This window comes from Australozyma saopauloensis, chromosome 3, assembly GCF_035610405.1.
Source record: "Australozyma saopauloensis chromosome 3, complete sequence".
In the NCBI taxonomy this organism is placed as follows: Eukaryota; Fungi; Ascomycota; class Pichiomycetes; order Serinales; family Metschnikowiaceae; genus Australozyma; species Australozyma saopauloensis.
Window position 1 is genome coordinate 215,473 of NC_086133.1, and position 21,648 is coordinate 237,120.

At 43.4% G+C, this 21,648-nt stretch overlaps 10 protein-coding genes across 10 annotated transcripts; 6 read left to right on the forward strand and 4 right to left on the reverse strand.

Annotated features, from left to right (window-relative positions):
* Window positions 1-990: 990 nt before the first annotated feature.
* Window positions 991-2,649, forward strand: PUMCH_002276 (uncharacterized protein; the record flags this gene model as incomplete). The annotated part of the gene is made up of 1 exon (XM_063021290.1): window positions 991-2,649. One exon carries the CDS (start codon window positions 991-993, stop codon window positions 2,647-2,649), a length of 1,659 nt encoding a protein of 552 aa, XP_062877360.1.
* Window positions 2,650-2,998: 349 nt separating this feature from the next.
* Window positions 2,999-4,102, forward strand: PUMCH_002277 (uncharacterized protein; the record flags this gene model as incomplete). Its single annotated transcript, XM_063021291.1, has 1 exon — window positions 2,999-4,102. The coding sequence occupies one exon, from the start codon at window positions 2,999-3,001 to the stop codon at window positions 4,100-4,102; it is 1,104 nt and encodes a 367-aa protein (XP_062877361.1).
* Window positions 4,103-4,719: 617 nt separating this feature from the next.
* PUMCH_002278 (uncharacterized protein) lies at window positions 4,720-6,909 on the forward strand (the record flags this gene model as incomplete). The annotated part of the gene is made up of 1 exon (XM_063021292.1): window positions 4,720-6,909. One exon carries the CDS (start codon window positions 4,720-4,722, stop codon window positions 6,907-6,909), a length of 2,190 nt encoding a protein of 729 aa, XP_062877362.1.
* Window positions 6,910-7,234: 325 nt separating this feature from the next.
* PUMCH_002279 (uncharacterized protein) lies at window positions 7,235-8,287 on the reverse strand (the record flags this gene model as incomplete). The annotated part of the gene is made up of 1 exon (XM_063021293.1): window positions 7,235-8,287. One exon carries the CDS (start codon window positions 8,285-8,287, stop codon window positions 7,235-7,237), a length of 1,053 nt encoding a protein of 350 aa, XP_062877363.1.
* A 1,306-nt stretch (window positions 8,288-9,593) lies between these two features.
* PUMCH_002280 (uncharacterized protein) lies at window positions 9,594-10,403 on the forward strand (the record flags this gene model as incomplete). Its single annotated transcript, XM_063021294.1, has 1 exon — window positions 9,594-10,403. One exon carries the CDS (start codon window positions 9,594-9,596, stop codon window positions 10,401-10,403), a length of 810 nt encoding a protein of 269 aa, XP_062877364.1.
* Window positions 10,404-10,575: 172 nt separating this feature from the next.
* Window positions 10,576-11,799, reverse strand: PUMCH_002281 (uncharacterized protein; the record flags this gene model as incomplete). The annotated part of the gene is made up of 1 exon (XM_063021295.1): window positions 10,576-11,799. The coding sequence occupies one exon, from the start codon at window positions 11,797-11,799 to the stop codon at window positions 10,576-10,578; it is 1,224 nt and encodes a 407-aa protein (XP_062877365.1).
* A 464-nt stretch (window positions 11,800-12,263) lies between these two features.
* PUMCH_002282 (uncharacterized protein) lies at window positions 12,264-14,039 on the reverse strand (the record flags this gene model as incomplete). Its single annotated transcript, XM_063021296.1, has 1 exon — window positions 12,264-14,039. One exon carries the CDS (start codon window positions 14,037-14,039, stop codon window positions 12,264-12,266), a length of 1,776 nt encoding a protein of 591 aa, XP_062877366.1.
* Window positions 14,040-14,850: 811 nt separating this feature from the next.
* On the forward strand, window positions 14,851-16,077 carry PUMCH_002283 (uncharacterized protein; the record flags this gene model as incomplete). The annotated part of the gene is made up of 1 exon (XM_063021297.1): window positions 14,851-16,077. The coding sequence occupies one exon, from the start codon at window positions 14,851-14,853 to the stop codon at window positions 16,075-16,077; it is 1,227 nt and encodes a 408-aa protein (XP_062877367.1).
* Window positions 16,078-16,247: 170 nt separating this feature from the next.
* Window positions 16,248-18,938, forward strand: PUMCH_002284 (uncharacterized protein; the record flags this gene model as incomplete). The annotated part of the gene is made up of 1 exon (XM_063021298.1): window positions 16,248-18,938. The coding sequence occupies one exon, from the start codon at window positions 16,248-16,250 to the stop codon at window positions 18,936-18,938; it is 2,691 nt and encodes an 896-aa protein (XP_062877368.1).
* A 47-nt stretch (window positions 18,939-18,985) lies between these two features.
* PUMCH_002285 (uncharacterized protein) lies at window positions 18,986-20,917 on the reverse strand (the record flags this gene model as incomplete). Its single annotated transcript, XM_063021299.1, has 1 exon — window positions 18,986-20,917. The coding sequence occupies one exon, from the start codon at window positions 20,915-20,917 to the stop codon at window positions 18,986-18,988; it is 1,932 nt and encodes a 643-aa protein (XP_062877369.1).
* Window positions 20,918-21,648: the final 731 nt, after the last annotated feature.

Sequence of the window (21,648 nt, forward strand, 5' to 3'; positions counted from 1 at the left end):
CATCGGCAATTCAAAAATTCGCTACTGTAAAATTGTCCTGGCAAATATTTCGGAAGCTGTATTTACTTTCCTCTCAGTCAAGAACGGGCAGTGTGGGTGCACACAGCATCCAGTATGAACTGCGTCGCACAAAACGGCCTTCCATTGATCCAGCCGAAACACTTGCATTCGGCTGATTTCGGGGCGTTTTTGAGCGCAAACGGAAGATCCAGGGGACAACAATATCCAGCATCAAAAATATGCTTGAATTTCTTCTTTTTCGCGCACTTTTTCCGCATTGTGCTTTAAAATTCGTGCCCATTGTTGGAGTTATGGTATTTCCTATTTAGACCGCGCCGCGTGAAAATGTGTCAAACTGGCGCGGCTAAATTGTCCGAGGGCTTCCACAATTCTGAGGTGCGATGCCTTGAGGCGCAAAATAGGCTACTGCAGTGGTTGTGAATGTGCACTTTTTGTTCGGGCAAGCTGTTTTTGCCACATCCAGCACCTGTACAGGTATGTTCCCAGTGCTGCCAACTAGAAGCTTTTTGGTTTTGTGGTCTGCTGGTTTGGCTTGGGGGTCAACGATGAGCAAATTCTGGGCGAGGCAAACTGGTATCCGATGGCCTGAGACTACTTTATTGAAATTATTCATTGCGTAGATTTGGACCTTTATATCAAACGTAACGCTCCATCGTTACTTGATAAGTCTTCAGTAGTGCTACAGACTGGACAATGGGGAGTGGAATCGTTTTTCAGCGTAATTTTCAATGCCAAATAATTTTGTGATCTTCTTTCTAGCCAGAAATATCTTCAGACCCTCAAGCCCCAAATCTTAATCTGGTCTCTTATAATTCCTGTTTGTCTGAACACAATGCCAAGTCAATAACCTAGATAAATCAACCTCAATAATCATAAAGAAGGATATAGGAAGAGACAAAAAAAAATTGAAACGAAAACTTTGCAGAATCCGTTTTTCTCCAAGCATGGTCTTGGAACATTGTCGGATATATGCTGTGCTCCACATTTCACCTCACCAAAACTGACCAAATGCACCACGTCCGTCTCTCGTTCAACAAGACTCTTCGTCTTCGAGGTATTCGTTTCAATTCGACCGAGGTACATCGATTCGAGGCCAGAAAGAATGAAATTTCTGCGGAATCTGCCCCGTTTTACCCCCCTTTGAGTTCCGTTAGATCAGACGCAAAACTCACAAGAATACCTCAATTCGTACAGAAATACCATAATTATAAATTTCTGGATCTTCCTGGCCGTTGTTTACAATCGAACTATCAGCTAGAAGGCCGTGTTCTATCGGTGAGAAAAGCCGGAAAGGCTCTTTACTTTGTGGATTTGGTCCAGGATGGAGAAAGAGTCCAGATTTACGCTTCCAATAAACAAATGGGCTTGCTGCCACTGGAGTTTGATAGGTTACATGCTTTAATTAGAGCGCATGATTATATTTCGTGCGTGGGCCGGCCATTTCAAACCAAGGTGGGTGAACTTAGTCTACAACTACTGACGCCAATCAAGATTGTGAGCCCGTGCTTGAAATCCACCACTTTACCCGATAAAGTGAGCGATCGTAAACTCATTAACTCGGACCGTGTCATGAACTACCTCGTCAATCCTGCTCTGAGAGAAAGACTCATGGTAAAGTCTATTGTAACACAGGCCATTAGAAACCACCTCATAGCGGACAAATTTTTGGAAGTACAGACCCCTTTACTCTCAGGCGCAGGTACCGGTGCTAACGCCGAGCCTTTCTATTCGGCTCTGAAGGCTGTTTCTGGTCAAAAGTTACAGCTTCGAGTAGCTCCTGAGCTATGGCTTAAGAGACTTGTCATTGCCGGGTTCGAGAAGGTGTTCGAGATTGGCCCCAATTTCCGCAATGAGGGTGTGGATTCGACCCACAACCCAGAATTCACCACTTGTGAGTTTTACCGCTCATTCACTACTTTGCCAGAGTTGATGCAAATGACAGAGAGCTTGTTTGGTGCTATTTTCACTCAGTTGGAGCAACAATCGCCATTGTTGGAGGTCACAAGAGAACCACTTAAGTTATATGCATCTCTTGGTAAGGGAGAGTTTCCAAAATATGAGTTTATTCCAACGATTGAAGAGAAGACCAAAGTAGAAATGCCCGCTGTGCTCAGCTCCCAAAATCTCATCGAATACTTCAAGGTCATCGGGTTATCAGTACCGGAGCAAAAGCAACCGTCTGCCCTATTGAACAAATTGTCTGAGGTCTACCTAGAGAGCATGAGCCATGTTCACAAAAACACCCCAGTGTTTGTATACAACCAGCCTGCAGAAATGTCTCCACTAGCGAAATCTAGCAAAATTACTTACAAAGACCGTGAGTACGAGATCCTGCAGCGTTTCGAGTTATTTATCAACGGAATGGAGTACGTGAACGCATATGAAGAGGAAAACTCACCATATGCACAAGAAGATAAATTTAAACAACAACAAGGCTACAAAGCAGACTTCAATGACAATGAGTCTTTGATTCCTGACTGGAACTACGTGAAGACAATGGAGTATGGCTTGCCTCCCACCGGCGGGTGGGGTTGTGGCATTGATAGACTCAGCATGCTTTTTAGCGGAAGCGACCGGATAGAGGATGTTTTAAGTTTTGGAACTTTGCGAGATGTGGTAAAGCAGTAGGGTAAGGTTTGAACGAGACCAATCTCTGAGTACTACTGAAACTTGCGAAGCATCAATGTACATAGTTAAATGCATACGTTAATCACAAAAGTCAGGACATGACCAAATGAAGGGTCTAGATCATGGTGCCTTGGTCATTCACCGATGTCTTCTCGCTTTGCCGACTACAAACTTGCCTGGTCATGAGCATACTCAAAAAGACTCAGCGCTATATATATGGATGGTCAGCCCGTGTTTGAACCTTAATTCCAACAACTCTTTTCTTTATCTGTTTTAGATTCAACACCAAAAAATAGATACACCCCTACTAGCACTACAAAGTTTCGAATAGGTTCTCTGACACCTACTCATGATCGAAGTCTTGCAGAGCGAGGCTCCCTTGAGCCCAAGAAAATCGAGATTCAAACTTCTCTCCGACAGATTTGTTTCCTTCATACACAATCTCAACCATGCCGCAAGACATGCCAACACCCTTTCCGCTTCCGCATCGTTTAAGAGACATCGGAGTCGTTCCAAATGCACCGATCCTAAAGAATTGAAGTCTGCTAAAGTTGTCAAGGAGGATTCGGAGCCGATTTGTGTCACGAACCCAACTTCGCTAAAAAAACAATCTCGGGTTTCTCGCGACGAATTCGCCGACTTCTTGGTCCACAAATTGGAAGACGACTACATATTCTGGATCGATGATTCGACCTTGGTTCAGAGCCAAGAGGTACCCAAGCTCGCTCCGGAGGTGGTCCCTGAGACTCCCGAGGATGACTTTGAGAGTTGTATTGATAATACTTCCCTGCTTCTCTTCTCAGAAAATTTCATGTCCAGCGGCTCGATAATCGCTGACTCTCTTACTTTGCTTGGCCTGAACACCCATCCATTGGATCCGACTGACAATAAACTGGCGGTCTCAGACCAATCTTTGGAAAAGGAGTTACCGTTTTACAGTGCCCAGGCGCTTGAGCCTGGGGCATTCGAGGTATGCGACGACCTAAGCCATGCCTTTGATGACGATTCATTCGAGGTGGAACGGAATATCGGCGCCGACGCCAATATTGATATCGATGCAAACGGAAGTGATGACGAAAGATCCGATGTTGCACTGATGACACCTCCGTTTTCTTTTGAATCGGATGAGGACGAATGCAGCCTGGTGAGGTGGAAGGAGAAGAAGCCCAGGGGGAAGTGTGATGATGATGTCTTGATAGTGAGAACCAAACGCAGAGAGGATCCAGATGATAGCCCCTCGCCTACCAAGAACACATCCTCAGAAACGGAACACGAATCTAAGGTGGTCCAGGCCATGCCTGCTGTTCCGGAGGACGCTGAGGTTGACATTGCCGGTCCCATGATTGAAAACAAATTGATGGTCAAAAGGAAACCTAAACGCTCGCTTCTGCAGAAAAGAAAGCTTTCGAGGCTCAAGCATTCCCAGCGCAAAAAGAAAAAGAACCGTCGTTGAGGAGTCCCGCCATTTGGCGGTTGATTCCTTCGAGGCACCTAATTCTCTCTGCTCTAGGGATTTGAGGATGTTGTGTGGACTCAGTGACACTACATTGTACGTGTCATCTGAATAAAGACACATTTCCCTGGCTTGAGGGCCCGGTAGCCTTTCATGTGTGGCTTGGTGATTCTGCCAACGATTGTTGCAGTCCCAAGCTGATTATTCCTCCTGACCGACTCAAATAGACTTCTTCTTACATTTGATGTATCAAGACCTTGCACTCTTTGCATCGAGCTTGCTCTACTTCTTTTGTGTCAATTCTCTCTACCCTCTACAACTCGAATTGTTCTCTCCAATCGAGACAACCACATTAAATAAAAAATTCATCCAAATCGAATACATGCAATATCTTACTGTTTTATTAATTCTTGGAACTTGTATCATATTTGTGTTTCTTGATACACCATGATTTAGCCCTGTATACGCACCTGCAGACAGAAAGACGCGTCCAATTACTATTCCCTTTTCGGCCACATACTTCAACTCTTCTACTACTTACAAGCGATTCTGCAACCACTAAGCCAAACATACCATCAGCACAGGCTTAAACTTCACATATAGAAGCAGAAGAAGTCATGTCGTACGAAAGAGCGGATGTATACGGAGCGCCAGTTCTTCCTGGAGAAGAGCCCCAAGATAACTCATTCAATGAAGTCACAAAGGCTTTCAGAAACTTCATCTTGGAATTCCGTCTCAACAGTCTGTTTGTTTACAGAGACCAGTTGCGTGAAAACTTGTTGATTGGCAATTACTACCTTCGGGTCAACTCAGAACATCTAATTGGATATAATGAAGAACTCAACAAGAAACTCACAGACGAGCCCACAGAAATGGTCGCGTTATTCGAAAACGCCATCACTGATATTGCCAAGAGAATCGCGTATCTTTCGAACGAGGAGATCCCTAAGGACTTTCCAATTTGTCAGTTGATCTTGTACTCTAGTGCCAGTCCCATTTCTATCCGTAATTTGGACTCGGACCATATTTCCAAGATTGTGCGTGTCAGCGGAATCATTATTTCGGCCTCTGTTCTTTCATCTCGTGCTACACTGGTGCAGTTGATCTGTAGAAACTGTAAGCATACTATGAAAATGAAGGTGCCCTCGGGATTCGGCCCACTCCACTTCCCACCCCGTTGTTTGGCAAACCACAACCACGACGAGTCGCATTCGGCTCAGAAATGTCCTCCCGATCCATATGTCGTCGTCCATGACAAATCCACATTCATTGACCAACAGGTTCTCAAATTGCAAGAGGCTCCAGATGCTGTGCCCGTGGGTGAGATGCCTCGTCACATCTTGGTCCATGTCGACCGTCATTTGACTAACCAGGTTGTTCCAGGTACCCGTGTTACTCTTGTAGGCACTTACTCCATCTACCAGTCAAAGCAAAGAGCCTCTTCAAGTGTAAGTTCCGTGGCGATTAGAAACCCATATCTCAAAGTTTTGGGTATTCAAACCGACATTGACACTGCTGCCATGGGTCTCACCTTCACTGAGGAGGAGGAAGAGGAGTTCTTGCGCTTGTCGCGGATGCCAAACTTGTATGAGGTGTTCTCAAGATCGATCGCGCCTTCTATCTACGGTTATGATGACATGAAAAAGGCAGTGACTTGTTTATTGATGGGTGGATCCAAAAAAATCTTACCAGATGGTATGAGATTGAGAGGTGACATCAACGTCTTGCTCTTAGGTGACCCTGGTACTGCCAAGTCGCAGTTGTTGAAATTCGTGGAAAAAATCTCACCAATTTCTGTCTACACTTCTGGTAAGGGTTCTTCTGCAGCTGGTTTGACTGCCTCTGTCCAGAGAGATACACAGACCGGTGACTTTTATTTGGAGGGTGGTGCCATGGTGCTTGCCGATGGTGGTGTTGTCTGTATCGATGAGTTTGACAAAATGAGAGACGAAGATAGAGTTGCCATTCACGAAGCGATGGAACAACAAACAATCTCGATCGCTAAGGCTGGTATCACAACTGTTCTTAACTCTCGTACGTCCGTGCTTGCCGCAGCCAACCCTATTTTCGGTAGATATGATGACTTTAAAAGTCCCGGAGAAAACATTGATTTCCAAACAACCATTCTTTCTCGTTTTGACATGATCTTTATTGTCAAAGATGACCACAACGAAGCTCGTGACAAATCGATCGCCCAGCACGTCATGAACATCCACACTGGTCAATCTTCGCTGAATCCTGAAGAGCAAGATGGCGAAATTCCAATTGAGACGATGAAAAGATATATTCAATATGCCAAGGCGAAATGCGCTCCTCGTTTGAGCGATGCTGCCTCAGAGAAATTGTCTTCGCATTTTGTTGCCATCAGAAGAGGGTTGCAAGTTATGGAACGAGACCTCAATGAGAGGTCGACAATCCCAATTACTATCCGTCAACTTGAAGCCATTGTTCGTATCACAGAGCTGTTGGCTAAACTCACATTGTCGCCGATTGCAACAGTAGACCATGTTGACGAAGCTATTCGTCTCTTTACAGCTTCTACGATGAATGCTGTCGATCAAGGAGTTCAAAGTGGCAGTTTGATGACGTCTGGTAAGTTGGCAGAGGAGATCAAACAAATTGAGCATGACATCACCCGGCGTCTCCCAATGGGCTGGACCTGTAATTACCTGACGCTCAGACGAGAATTTGTTGAGCAGGGCAAATTTTCAGCCGAAGGTCTAGATAAGGCCTTGTTTGTCATGGAGCGCCATGAGAGAATTCGGTTTTTCCACCAACGGAAGAGCATCATGAGAAGCGGAGTTTAGTTCGACAGGAGGTACAATGTGTTTAATAGAATATTTAATACTAAGAAAATATGAAGCGCCAGGAGATAAACGAAAAGTTGGAGTGCAGTCGTGTTCAAACTGATCGACAAACTCATTTCATTTTCGAAGATACTTGTTAGGTATCTCATAGAGTACTACAACTTGAAACATTTATTTTTTTCTCTCTTTCTTATCTGATCCCTTTGATTTCTCTCGAACCAACCAAAGCTACCATGCTCCCCAAGACGACCTCAAAAGATGTAATCGCCCTTTCCGTATGTGATTAAAGTATTTGAAACTTTAACCTTCGCAGAAGGTTTTGCTTCTAATCATACTTATTTCCCTTATATTCAACATCGGTATATGGTCCGGCCCGCGGAACATATCCATCAGTTTGCTTCTTCCAAAATCGCCATGTAAATTCAGAACCAACTTTTGAAGATGGCCAGTTGCTCTCTGCCCACGCAATACATGATGTCGCATGGTCGTACAATGGTCTCACACTGGGGTGAAATGAACAGAAGTAGAATGCCAACTTTCCATCCGAAATCGATAGTAAAAGAGCATAAATAATTATATCAGCTATGGCGACCACTGTAAGGAGACAAACAAAATCCTTTTCAATCCACAGAGAGTCAAACCAGTGAAGGGCGTAGTAGAATCCGACCATGAGAAAGAAAAAGCCATGTTGTTTAGCATGATCTGTCTGTCTCAATAGAGGGAACCCATAATAATACATACGGTAAAACTTCCACCAGATGCCTAGAAACTCACGCTTATAGAGTAATCTAAGTTGTGAGAGGTGTTCACGAAGACAGAAGTCTAATTTTTCAATGAGCAGATTGCACAACTCTGCAGTTAATTCTGGACACAGGCTAAAGCGGTTTTGCTTATGTAAAATGAATTCGAGCTGTTCATCTAAGTACTCAGCATCTTTTAGCCATTCATCTGATTTCAGGAATGTCAGCAGGTAAAAGCCGTTCTTCATTTCATTCAATGATTTGAACATAGAGGACTCTCTGCTCTGATAATCATTAAGTTCAGAGAGAATTTCTTCGGTAAGTTCCCCCACAGCTAGTCTGTAGTTATACATGGTAAGTGGCCTCAAATGTTCTCTCAGCTCGATCAAATGGGTACTCGCAATGAGAAGAATTTCATCTCGGAATCTAAGATAAAATTCCCCAATGGGGACTTCTGTCAACCTTTTAGTTGAAAACGGATTATCAAAACCGTCACTTTCCTCCTGTTGTCTCATGTCTGAATTAGATTGAGACTCGAAAATGCTCTGCGATCCGAATCCCGATGTGCGCTGACGAGGAGAGATACCCATTCTCTCTAGAATAAAAAGCTTTGTTGGCATTTCCATTTGGTACATCATATTGGTGGTGTAGGTTCGGTCTCAAGAGAAGGTAGTGGTGGCTGCAATTGGGTAAGTGCTACAAGTGAAGGGGCGATACCGACGGAGCAGCGCGCTGAGAACACAAACTAAAAAACTCAATCGACTTTCAATGTTGTACATATTACAGAGATTCATTCACATGAATATTACTCGGTTTGGGCCATTTTTAAGTACAAAATTCCGTTCAGTTCAGTTCTAATGAGCATAACATTTAGACTAATCAAATCAAAACGATACACTGTATGGAACAAATGAGAATACTTACTAAGAAGCTATTCAGCAAGACCGCTGACGATGGCATGAGTTTTGATGGAGCAATTGTTGCTGGGTTTTGTTGTTGGAAGAGTGGCCTAATTATTTCATGTGTACACGGAAGAAACTTGTTTAAACCCTCAATCACCAAACCGGGAGCAATACAATACATTTAAAACCTCCTGTCAAACAAATTTATAGTTTCCATGATTGATTTTTGTATTTATTATCTGGGTAAACAATGATCAGGTACTGCACGCAATACTGTCAGATTTTGTTTGTCAAATCTATGCACAGGTACCAATACAATGAATGGAGACAAACCGGTGCACATAAACACAATTTTAATTCTGAGTTCCAAATTCTTAAGCGTTATTCACCATAAACCTCTCTTTCACCACTACCTAGAGGGACAGTTGAAGTGGTAAATGAAGCAAGTCACTAGTGAATTGAGTAGACATTTAAGATGATCGATGTGCAGTTTGCCTGCAAGATATCGATTCACATGTGCAAGAATATCCGTACTTTGTTGGACTTAAACAAGTTTAGGGCCCAAATCATTCGTTGGTTTGTCAATAAAGTATGAGAATCATATTCAAAGTAATTATTCTTATTCTACAAAGTTGAGAGTCTGAGTTTAGTGTGCATGGATTTTCGACATGGAGGGAACTGTTAGGTAACTCATAGAGTACCACGACTAGATTACCGAATTAAGAATATCGAGATGGCTTCTTGACACTAAGATAAAAGATATGAAACGAAAAGCTCTGGATAACAACGATACGGCATTACAGATGCGGCCCGTCAACAAGTCTTAGATGAACTGATGGACCGTGTATACCCAGAGGTGACATTCATTGGCTTAACCGAGATCTGACCTATGGCTAGCTATGGTCGATTATAGAGGGCAACCAAAACGGGTTTTCTAACTAGAAAAATAATCGAGTAAACAGATCATTCGACATGAATGATCGCCCTAACACTACTTATCTACATTATGAACGGGAGGATGTACAAGGAAAGGAAATAAAAAATGAAGCAAAATGTAGAAGTTGAGGCAATATTTCCCCAAATTCATCAACTTTTCCCCTTGATCATTAAAAGCAGCACAAAAAGTTCATCTCTATTCTCTCTTACCTCTGTATCTCCAGTTCCACCCAGTACACACTCTCAATCTTACTACTTCCCACTATCCACACATAAAACACACAATGGAGTTTCTCAAGTATGTAAAAAACACTCAAATGTAACAGAACACCAATCACTAACCTCCAGGCCCAAAAACACAAACCCAAGAGGGATCCCTGAAGCACCATTCATTGAAAAGGTGGAAAGCATTATCAAGGATCCAGAAACCGAGTTCAAACCCGCCATGACGGCCTTCCAAGACCGTTTACAGCAATACAAGTACATGGAGTTGTCGAAGCAACAGCAACTCGCTGATTTGAAGCTCAAAATCCCAGACATCGAGAAGAATTTGGCCGTGATCAGCCACATCAAGCTGCTAAAGGACTCTGGCGAAGAGAAACTTGAGACCAACTACGAGTTGGACAGCACGCTTTATACCAAGGCCGAGGTGGATGTCGAGAATCTAGACTCGGTGTGCTTGTGGTTGGGTGCTGACGTGATGTTGGAGTATCCATTGGACGAGGCGGTGGAATTGCTAGAGGTCAGATTGAAAAACAACACAGAGCAGCTAAAAACCATCGAGGAGGACTTGGACTTTTTGAGACAAAACATTACCACGATGGAGGTTAATACGGCACGGTTGTACAATTGGGACGTGGAAAGAATGAAAAACATGAAGGCCGTGGAGCAGAATACAAAGGAACTCAAGATCTAGAAGTCTGACATATACACCCTGTGAGTATTGGATTCATGATGATTAGTGTTGCCAGCTCCTTTGGGCATTTCTGATGGTTCTCCGTGAGCTACTGATTGGATAGTCAATTGGGTAGAGCTTGTGACAGAGCGTAATTTTATTTGTATAGACGGGAAGCCGAAAAATGTATGCATTATGTTGTGAAAGTATCGAGGAATCTCCGTCCAAGGGGCCGAACAGGCGTGGCAGAACGAGCGGCAGCGTCCGCATCCTGATTCCGTAGATCATCGATCGCCATCTCGCGATCTTCTTCAGCGTCGTCAATGATGACCAGGTCATCCATCACTGTTGGAGGCGGCGAGGCGCCGTTTTCTGAGATCGCACGATAGCCGCGCCAACGGCGAGAGATGGCAGTAGAGAGTGTTTGGCGAGCCTTGCTAGGACTCACAAAGAGTTGAAATACAAATGAAGGTATAGCCCAGGTCTTGGATCCCACCAAGAGGTCCAGAACGTACAACTTGCCCATAAGTACACCCACAAGACACGGTATTATGGAGCTGAAGCCATGGTTCAAAAGGAGAAGAGTAAATAGTATCTGCACTTGGAAGTGGCTAGTTAGAGTAACATCAAAGATCAGGCCCGGTTGACCATTGGAGTCACCACCGGTCAAGAGAGAGTTCGAGTCCGAATTGGATCCAGCGCCTGCGCCAGAATCCACCGAGCCAGCGGGTGTAGACTCATCACCAGCTTCAGAATTTTGAGGTTTCTGAAGCAACAATTTGAACAGATAAGTGACAGGAACGTAGTATGAGTGACACACGTACAACAGGGAGATAATGCCAAGCGGGCCTGGTGTCACAGCATTGAAGATCGTGGTGAAATAGCTGGTATCCAGGCTCAGGCGCATCACAAGCTGCCGAAACATAGCCCAAGAACCTACAATGGCCAATTGGCCCAAACTGAGTACCAAAAACGTCACTACTGCGTTGAACAATGCAAAGAGTGCTATCAACAGGAGGTATCTCTTCGGCCCAAAGAAGCGCTCTAGGGTTTTAAACTCGAACCATAGCACGACACAAATGAGAAAGTCGGACTCGTTCATCGGCGAGAGTTGGAATGTGGCGACTCTCCAGTACTGGGAATACTGGATAATGAATGGATCAATGGCAAGACTGAAATATGGCTTGATCGAGAGAATCAGTATAAGGATGGTCACTATGGTCGATAGAACACAGATGGTTCTGGTCACCGGGGTATTTGTGAACCCTTTTATGGGGGTTAGTTGTGCCATTGTGGAAGACCAGATAGTACCTATGTAAATATGTAATAGTAATGTGTGCAGTGTATGTACAGTAGTTGGTATCTGGAGAAGAGGGTGGATAAGGGTAAAAGACAATTGTGGGGAACTGATGCACATAAAAATTACAGAAAATTACAAAAGACAAAACTTGAGAAGATTGAGCTGCATTGATGGCAGGAAAGAATGTCTGTGTCCATTTTTCAGCAACAAATTGACTGTAAAGTGAAGCAAAGAACAGGAGAAGAATTGAAAAAAGATGCCAAGGAGGAATGTCGACAATAGTAAGAAATTGAAACTCAAGAAAATTGTGATGTAATCCAAGCCTTCAAACATCAATGTTCTTTGTTAAAGGATTCCTAGAATAGACCCATCGATCAGGAACTAACACTGTCAACTAAATCTTCTTTACTGTACCGCGTTGATTCAACCAGAATGACCAAAAGAATCATTGCAGACCCGTAACGTGACATTTTATTGATTGTTTTTGCTCTTCATTTGACCAAGTCCCAATATGAACCTACAAACAGTAGCAGAAAAGTCATCGTTTCAGTTATCCATTGTTATCAATTTTCTATTAATGCCTATTTGTGCACCTTCAGCAAATCCTTCTTGGCCTTCTCAAGCTGCTTTTTCTTCTTGGTCAAGTTCTTGACTCTCTCGTCCAGCTGGTCGACCTCGCCTTGCAATCTGGCGTACAACTTCTTGTTCTTGTTGCTCATCATGATCTTCTTCAATTCCTTCTCCTCGGCCTCGGTAGCCTTCTGACTCTTCTTGGACTTCTTGGCCTTAGGCTCATCTGCCTTGACATCAGAATACTTGACACCAGCGGCCTCCATCTCCAATTCCTTCTGCTCCTTGATTTGCTCGTCCTCTTCCTCGGCGTTCTCCTCGGCCTCCTCGACAGACTCGTCCTCAGACTCTTCGTCGTCTTCCTCAGCAACAGCTGGAGCACCAGCATTGTAGTTGCCTCTGTCTCCCCATGGAGACAAGTGAGGGGGCAAAGTCTCACCAGGAGCATATTCACCAACAGGAAGCAACTCAGATTTGTTGATGCTGTCGAAAATCCATTGTGGCTGAATGTATGTTCTACCGGCGACCTTATTAAGGATCTTAGGTCTGTCGACAATTTGATGGGTGATGGTGGACATGTCCAATTTCTTGAATTGCTCTGGCTGCTTGAGCTTCATCTCATCTAAGAGAATTTCAGAAACAACCTTACCACCAGCAGATAATATACAGAGTTCCAAAATGTCCATGGAGACTTCTCTGCCAACGAAAAACGTGAAGTTGGAGAACAATGTGGAAGTTGGAGAAGCAAAGCGGGAGGGTTGACTGAGAATATCACCAGCGGTCTTGTTGGTGGCGGCAAACTCGTCGAGCTCAACAGTCTCAACATTTTGCTCCTCGTTTTCCTGAGCTTCGGAATCAGCTTGTAGAGCATCGGCTTCCATTGCCTTCTTGATTTCATCATTGGACAAGGTAGAGCCCTCGACATGCTCGCCAGAGACTTGTGGTGCAGACTTTTCCTTCAAGGTGGCACCAGTGACATTGTCCTTAGACGTCAAGACGTAAGAGGACAAGCCGCCCACGCTCTTCAATTTTTCGGTGTCAATTGGTGGAGGGTAGACTAAGTTGGCGTCAGAATAGAGCTTGAACAACACAAAGTGAAGCAAAGTAGAGTAAAGCTCCAAGAAAGTCAACATGATACGGAAATCCACATCGGATGGAATGTTGGTGGGGAATTTGAATGGAACTAACCATCTGACCTCTTGGCCCTTGACGGTGGCCAGGTAGTAGACACCCTTGATGGAGACGAAAACCTTCTTGATAAGACGTTCACGGGCAACATAAGCAAGCCAGTGGTTGGTCAATTTCTCGGCCTCGTTGGTGACACGGTGACTGATTTCATCGGTGGCAGGCATGTTGGCGAACAAGAACAACATGTTCAATGGATCGTCCAAATCTCTCAAGGCATCGACAAAAGTAGGATAACGTTCACGGATGATATGGTTCAAGGTATAACGAGGTCTGTTCTTTTCCATACGGTCGGCATCATCGATCTCGTTCTTGTTCAATGCTTTGCTCAACTTCTTGGAAAAAGTCTTGTGCTCTCTGAACTTGGCCAAAACTGGCTCATGCATCAAATACTTGATATCCTTGGAGTAGTAGAACGTGGTAGGAGCAGAAGAGCCCCTGTTGGCCTTCTTCTTGTGTCTGGGCTCTCTTGGGTAGATACCTTTGAAGATACAAAGACGACGGAAATCGGCCAAAGAGATCTGAAGCTTGGAGACGGCCTTGGATCTGGTGAGGAAGTTTTTGGCCGCACCAGTGGTGCCCTTTCTTTTTATACGGGCCATGGTTTATGTGTTTGTATTATGAGATGAGAGACGGTAGTGATACTGTAGTCCTGAAATTTTCGGACTGTGCGGTGCAGGTGAGATGAGATGAGCATCGGGATCGTGGAGGTCAGATAAAGAGCTCGAAATAATTGGGATATTATTGCAAAACCCCAAAGTTTGCAGAAACAAGGAACAGTTTTATGGCTCTCTGTTTTTTTCTGTATTTTTTGATAACGTCAGATTTGGGATGGACAAGCTAATCGAACCTGTCTAATTCGAGAGAACAAGGCAAATCGCACATGTCAAGGGAGAACTATCACATAATATACAAGAATTGAAAATTTGTATGAGATATCATTTGTTCATTTATAATCTTTTATTTTTTGTCAAAACTTACTCTTTGTGTATGTAGCAAATAGAGTTCAACCAATACTGTGTTACACCAGTCATCGAACCAATTGCCTAAACTCTCCCGACGCTTAACAAATTAATACAAGAATATAGGTACATTATTCAAGAATTTCCTGAAAATTGAATTTATCATGTGATTATTTATTCCAGTTTCATACAAGATTTTGTCCTTCACCGCAAAATCCATGTTGAAATACAATTAATTGCACTGGCCTCGGATTGTACACCTGTTTCAGAAACCACAATCACATTCTTCACAGAGACGGCCTCTCTAAATCAAGCATTGCACATCACAATCTCGAAATCGAACATAAAAGACCTACAACTTTTACTATTTCTAAAATTCTGTTTCTAAAAGTCAGATCAACCGCCTTATCGCCACTTTCCTATCTTCTCCACGTTTCGTGATTACCCAACAATGTCTTTCACAGACGTTCTCAAAAGAGGCGAAGACTTTCTCGAGGAGTATCCGCGACGCTCATGGTGGTGGAACTATGCCTCACATGCCACCTGTTTGGGTATGATCCTCGGATCAAAGATGTTTCTCAATCTATTGTACAACCCACAGGTCAACAACATCGAGAAGTTGGAGGCGGCATTAGGCAAGGCCCGGGCGGAGAATAGATCGCTTCTCACAGTGATGAATCATATGTCGGTCGTTGACGATCCCTGCTTCTACGCCATGTTGCCAATGAGATTTCACACCGATATTGATACTATACGGTGGGGGTTTGGTGCACATAACATCTGCTTCTCGACTCCATCTCTCTCTGTTTTCTTCAATTTAGGACGTATCATGGGCACAAAGCGGTTTGGAGAGGGTCCGTTCCAGGGCTCGCTCGATGCCGCCATTAGAATCTTGAGTCCTGACGACACTCTCGACTTGGAGTTTAGCAGCTTGGCAAGCGAGCGTCAGAAACCCACACTCATTCAAGAGGTAAATAGTGTAGCTGGAATTGCGCCAGAATCTGTAAATAAGTTGGTCAAGAAGGTCCTGCCAGGACCTGAGACTACATCCATTCTCATGTCCAAGTCCCCTTTTGTCAGATCGAAAACCTCCTGGTTCCATGTCTTCCCAGAGGGGTTCGTCTTACAATTGAAGGAGCCCAATCAAAACAGCATGCGTTATTTCAAATGGGGAGTCTCCCGTTTGATTTTGGAGAGTACTCGAACACCAGTGGTGTTGCCCATCTTCGGCTATGGGTTCGAGAAGATAGCTCCAGAGGATCTTGATCATGGTGCTCTGCGTTGGCTTCCTCAAAATTTGGGTGCAGATGTTCAAATCACATTTGGCGATCCTATCCCAGACGAACAACTCGAAGACTATCGTCTCAAATGGAGAGCCTTGTGTGACAAGTATCCAAACAAAGAGAACCCCAATGACCTATCGGCTGAACTCCAGAATGGTAAGGCTGCCCAGCTGCTTCGTAGTGAGCTCGCGGCGCTTCTCAGGCTGCATGTGCTTCAGATCAGAGAGTCACTTGGCAGATTCCCCCCCGAAGACTCCAAGTTTGCCAGCCCTGCTTTTTGGAAGGAGTACACCAATTCCGAAGGTGCTAGTGATCCACTGGTCGAGTTCATCGGACTGAACTGGGCCATCAGACGCCTTCAGAAACATCTCCCAGACTATGAGGACAAACTGTGATACCCAAGTTACGGGTGCTCACCGAAAAAAAAAAATCTCTATGATTTATATATAGACAGATCCGATTGGGTCTCAGTGAATAATTCTTAATTATATCCGCATTGACACATGTTGCATGTATTTACTCAGATCAGTTCCCCATACATTACTGAAAAATAACCCTGGTCAGGATGTGGGCTCTCCGACCTCGTCTTCAGACGACTCAACAACTATTGAAATTGACAAAATCGAGTCCGCACTCGCTGCTTATATATCCTGGAAAAATTCCATTTCGAAATACCCTATGGGTACGCTACAAACACAAATCTAATGTCACGGATATCATAGAGCCTAGATACGAAAAGAGGCCCGGAAAACTGTCAAATACAAGAGCTTCCAAACAAATAATAGATATTAAACACTACCTCAAAAGCACAGATGTCCCCGACAAGATGCGTCGCAGTATTTTGGCCAACAAGGTGGGATCATTGGTGAAAAGCACGAGAGATCTAGAAACTGTTCCTGAGCTCATTCCAACAATCAACCAAGTGATCTTACAGCTTTCGAATAGTGATGATGAGCTCGTGAAACTGATCCCGGGGATAGATCTAGCTGAGCTTTTCACAAAAACCGCTTTGGCCGTGGGAAGAATGAAGCAGCCAGAGTATCCCCAATACATGGCAATACTAGCGTTTTATTTTTTGAAACATGATGTACCTGTTCCTTCTGAGGTCTTGATTCACATTTTAGATATGGGCTCGCTGCTTCGCCTTGGAGACTTCCAAGCCACTCTTTCTTTCATCTTAAGCTACAAAGCCGCATCTTTACCCGCAACCTTTTCGGCAGATCTTTTGCAGCATTTATGGACGCTGAACAAACTAACCTTGGACAATTATTCTACGCTTGCAGAGCTAGATCTGCTTTCAGATGAAGTATGCCTTATCTCTGATCCAGTCGTTACTCACTTTAACAACTACTTGGAGTACTTGTACAAAGACGTCAATCCAGACTTACACGAGTACAAAGATCTCGACAGAAATATTTACAAAGTACTGTGTACCGCAAACAAGATGATTGAAACTTGTCTCAATCGTGCCTCTACAGAGACTCTTCTTCAATTACTACGAATGAAAAGCTCATTAAATTCACTAGTATCCAATGCGGAAGATGAGAAGGTAATCAGAAAAATTCTCTACCAACTTAATGTTCAAGGTGAAGCAGGAAATTTCGAGGATCTTCTTAGCGTGCTCTTCCTGCAAGATCTATTCGACGAGACGCTAAGCGAGACAATACTACTTGAATCAGTTAAAACTGGCACAGAATTCCAAGAGATGTGCTTCAAAGTAGCTTCATTTATTCACAAGGATGATGTCAAATTTTCCCCAAGCTTGAGGCTTCGTGCTCAGCTCATTTCCTTTTTGAACAATTCAGAAATTTCAGAAATTGAAGAGATAGAGGAACGCATTTTGAGCTCCACAGACAATTTTTTTGCGAATTCAGAAGACAAAAGTCAATCTTTGTCTGATGTTGCTCAAGCCTTGATGTCAATCTCGTCAATACCTTGTGACAAATCTTACAAGTTTCTTAGCCACAAACTTGTGGAAGCAAATAGCGTCCCAGAGATTGATATTTATTTCTTCAAACATTGCATTGATAGGGCAATCTTGGATGATGACCCCGAACTCGCTCTAAAAATTTTCTTTGAAAGCACGAAAAATTCCAGCACGTTTTGGTCAGAGTCTTCTGATCCCAGTATCAATGCAACCCTCAACAGACTCATTTCAACCATAATGAAACACTCAAAAGATATTACTCAGACCTTCCCGACCTTCAGAAGAATTCGACTGCACATGCCTGGATCAATTGTTGCCGGAACTATGAATCACCTTGCTAAAGCAATGTTAGCTGAGAATTGTGTTGGCGATGTTGTTGAGATGTTGAAACGAGAGCTACCTAAAATAAAAAAAGATTCGTACCATCGGTTACCAGTCAGGGCACCTTGGGCTTACGATCACCGTTCCTTGTTCAATACACTCATCGAGTATGTTGTATCATACAAGGGCGACACAACCTCGGAGACCAATTGGCAACTCTATGGGGAGCTTCACAAATATTTTCAAATCCCATTTGACTCGTACTTTCCCGTGATTCAATACTTCTGCGAAGTTGATCGTCTCAACGCTGCATTGGTAATCTTTCGCACGATCAAGCTGTTGAACGAACTCCATGGTGAGAAAAACGACAACTTACCGCCCCTGAAAGAAATGTGTTTGTATTTGCTTCAGACGTTTGGCGAAAAACTCTATGAAGAAGGTGTTCTCGAGATTCATGATTGTCTTAAAACGGACGTCGCTTTTGAGAACCAAGACATTGACCTCCAAAATTGTCTCCTAAATGCTTATGCAAATTTGCAAGACGTCCATAAGGCAAGAGATCTCTTTCTAGCAATCTCTGCGCACCCAAAAGAATCTGGGGGTGTGAACGAAGAAACTATCCAAACCATGATAAAGGCTCTCACTTATGGTGATCTTGACTATGTAAACCTGCTATGGAATAACCTATCAACTTTTGGTATTTTTCCGAATGAGGCCATATTCAAACAGTACGTAATTGCTCATGTTTACCATGGAAGAGTGGAAAAGGCAGCCGAATTGGTGTCCAGCATCGACGATTACAATCTTGAAGTCACTTCAGATCTTCTTTTGGCTATGCATAATTATTGCTTAGAACCGCATAAGCAAAAGGAAATGGATGAATGGCTTGCTGAAAACTATACTGAGGAGTGGCAAAAGCTTTGTCTGAGCACTTTATTAAGATCAGCCACGAAGTATGAACCGGAACGATACCTTTTGGCAGATGGAGGGGTGGAAAGTTCGAACTGAAACCAGAAATGTATATATTAATGTATTGTATAATAGTATTTCCGAAATTAGGAACTGATCTTTGTATTATTTACCTTGGCTGCAAATCGAAGAGAATTGATAGTCTCGTTGAGGTGCTCTTCCAATGGAGAGATGTTCACGAACATCAATGTTTTCGAATTACCTCCGAGGCTGTGCTTCAACAAAAATGTCAACTTTGAGTTTCTGTAAGGTACATGAACCATCAGTGCATTTTTCAGACCATTTTGTCGTTGACTAAGACTGTAAATCACATCAGCAAGACATGACAACGATTTGTTGATTGCCTGAGTTTCCTTGAGGCGCTCACCTCTTGCTTGCGAGACGTTCAATCTCTCTGACCCTGCCAAATCTACCAAGTTCAAAGTTCCCTCTGTTTGTTGCCCGGTCTTCTGATTGAGGCCAGATATCTTGATGATGAAGATAGAATGCGATCTTGAAGAACGGCTGTTTGCCATTGTAAAACCTGTTGATCTATTAGCATTAGCCAAGGTCAAAAGTTCAATTGCGTTATTTTCATCATTGAGCTTGATGGTAGAACAATTCAGGATTTCAGTTTGCAATTTGATATCGTCATGTTTTATCTCGTGTTTGCAATTCGTTTTAGAAGATAGCAAATCAATTATCTGTTCATTGTAGATCTCAACGAATTGACCCGCAATACTATACTCCCAACCTTGCTCTTTCAAATCAGATATGTGACAGAAGATTCGTTTGAGTGATAATGAAATCATGCCGTCTTCCGGATGAGACATTGTCCAGGTTTTGCCCGAGCCAGTTTGGCCGTAAGCGAAGACACAGACATTCAACCCATCTAAAGAAGACTGTACTAACTGGTCGATTTCGGAGAATACCTCACTGTTGGAACATCTTTGATCAAAAATTTTGTCGAACTCAAAAGAGTATTGTGAGGAACGAATGTCTTTACCTGAGAAAGACGAAGACGGAGTGGAAGAGGAAATGGTAAGAACCTGCTTACCGTTCGAATTGAACTCCTCGGTGGAGGGGATATCGAAACTTGCACATGAGGCAGCTTCAGCGGGTTTAACACGACAAAAAACCCTAATGTTACCCTTGAGCTCCTGCAATTTGTTGTGTAGCTCCCTTCTTTGAATCTCAAGAAGTGGTAGGCGCTGCTGCATCCAGGATGTTTCTTGCCGATATTTTTCCACGAGGTTCTTTTGAGTACTAACTACACTCTCTGCGGCTTTCAAGCGATCTTTCACTTGTTGAACTTTCCGCTGGATCTCAAGTACCCCTGCTTCCTTCTCTGAGTATGCAGAGGCCAATGACTCAAGCTTCTGCTGTAGTTGTTTATTCGATGAAGATTCCAATTTCTCATGTAATTCCTGGGCGTCCTTCAATTGTGCGCGTTTTGAAACTATTGTTGCATCGATCTGCGACTTTGAGTCTCTAAGTCTGGCAAGCTCTACGTCTGAAGCCTGCCTCAAGCTCTGTTCCTGTTTTTTGGACTGATCTTGCAAGACTTTTAGCTTGAGTTCCAACTCCGTTTTCAGAGCAGAGAGCTCAGCGGAAAGTCGTGAAATGTCCTCTACAAGCGCTTCTCTAGTTTCTGCTGATTTCGCTTTAGCCTCTTGAATCCGAGACTCAACCTCACGTGTGACTCTCTCCTTCAACGACAACAATTTTCGATTGAGGTCAGCATCGATCTCCTTGCAGCCAAGCTCATAGTGGTTATCAAGAGTACGTAGGGAGTCTTCTTCGTACTCGTGTAGCTTTTCGATGTTTGCCTTGACAGATGCGTACAGCTTCCGTAGCTGGACCACTTCGTCCTCAAGTTTCCATACCTCCAACTCTTTGGTAGCATTTTTGGTCTTGATACGTGTGATCTCGTGGGAAAGATGCGAGATCTTCTGTTTTTTCAGCTGGATGTCTTGAGAGAGCTCATGTTGTCGTCTGTAGGAAACTATCGCGAGCGATGTGGAATTTGGGTGATGCATTAAGAGATGAACAGAATTTCAGGAAAAAAGATCCGAAACAAGACGTGTTATCGAGGATGTGACCACTTGATTCTTACAATAACACAGGTAGTGCACCTAGTTGTATCATATCAAGGCCAGACAACAGGGAGTAAAGACAAGAGATTGGGAGAGAGATATGGGGAATAAAAGATCTGAATCGATTCTCAAATTCTCGATAGGGGTTTTTCTTGTTTGGTTTTATTCTCGAGTATTTCTCTCTTCACAATTGAAAGACGAAAACACTAACGATGAGTCTAGGGATAGTACTCAGTAAATCAAAATTGAAATATGACTGAAAATCATGGAAAACTCAATCCAAATTTCTTCGGAAAAGATAAGTGAACGCCTATTGCAATGCACTGATCTGACACTCGCTTCTGCAGCACTACCGAACATCATTGGGCTCAGTTAGTAATCACGGCAAAGTCCGCAATTATATCCTCCCATTTTAAACAAACGATTTCACTTCATTAACTGGAATTGTTACGGAAATGTATGTAATTAGGCACAAAATTCCAGGACCAGTCCAGACTGAACAGCTTTATGCCCACAACAATACCCACCGATATCCTTCCAAAGTATCTAGATCAAATATCCAACAAAATAAAAACCGAACCAATTATTCGCTGCAAACTTCCCATAATTGGTTCTGCAACTTTTTGTTCCATAAATACCCCAACGTCCCACCGCCTATCCTGATACTCCTACCC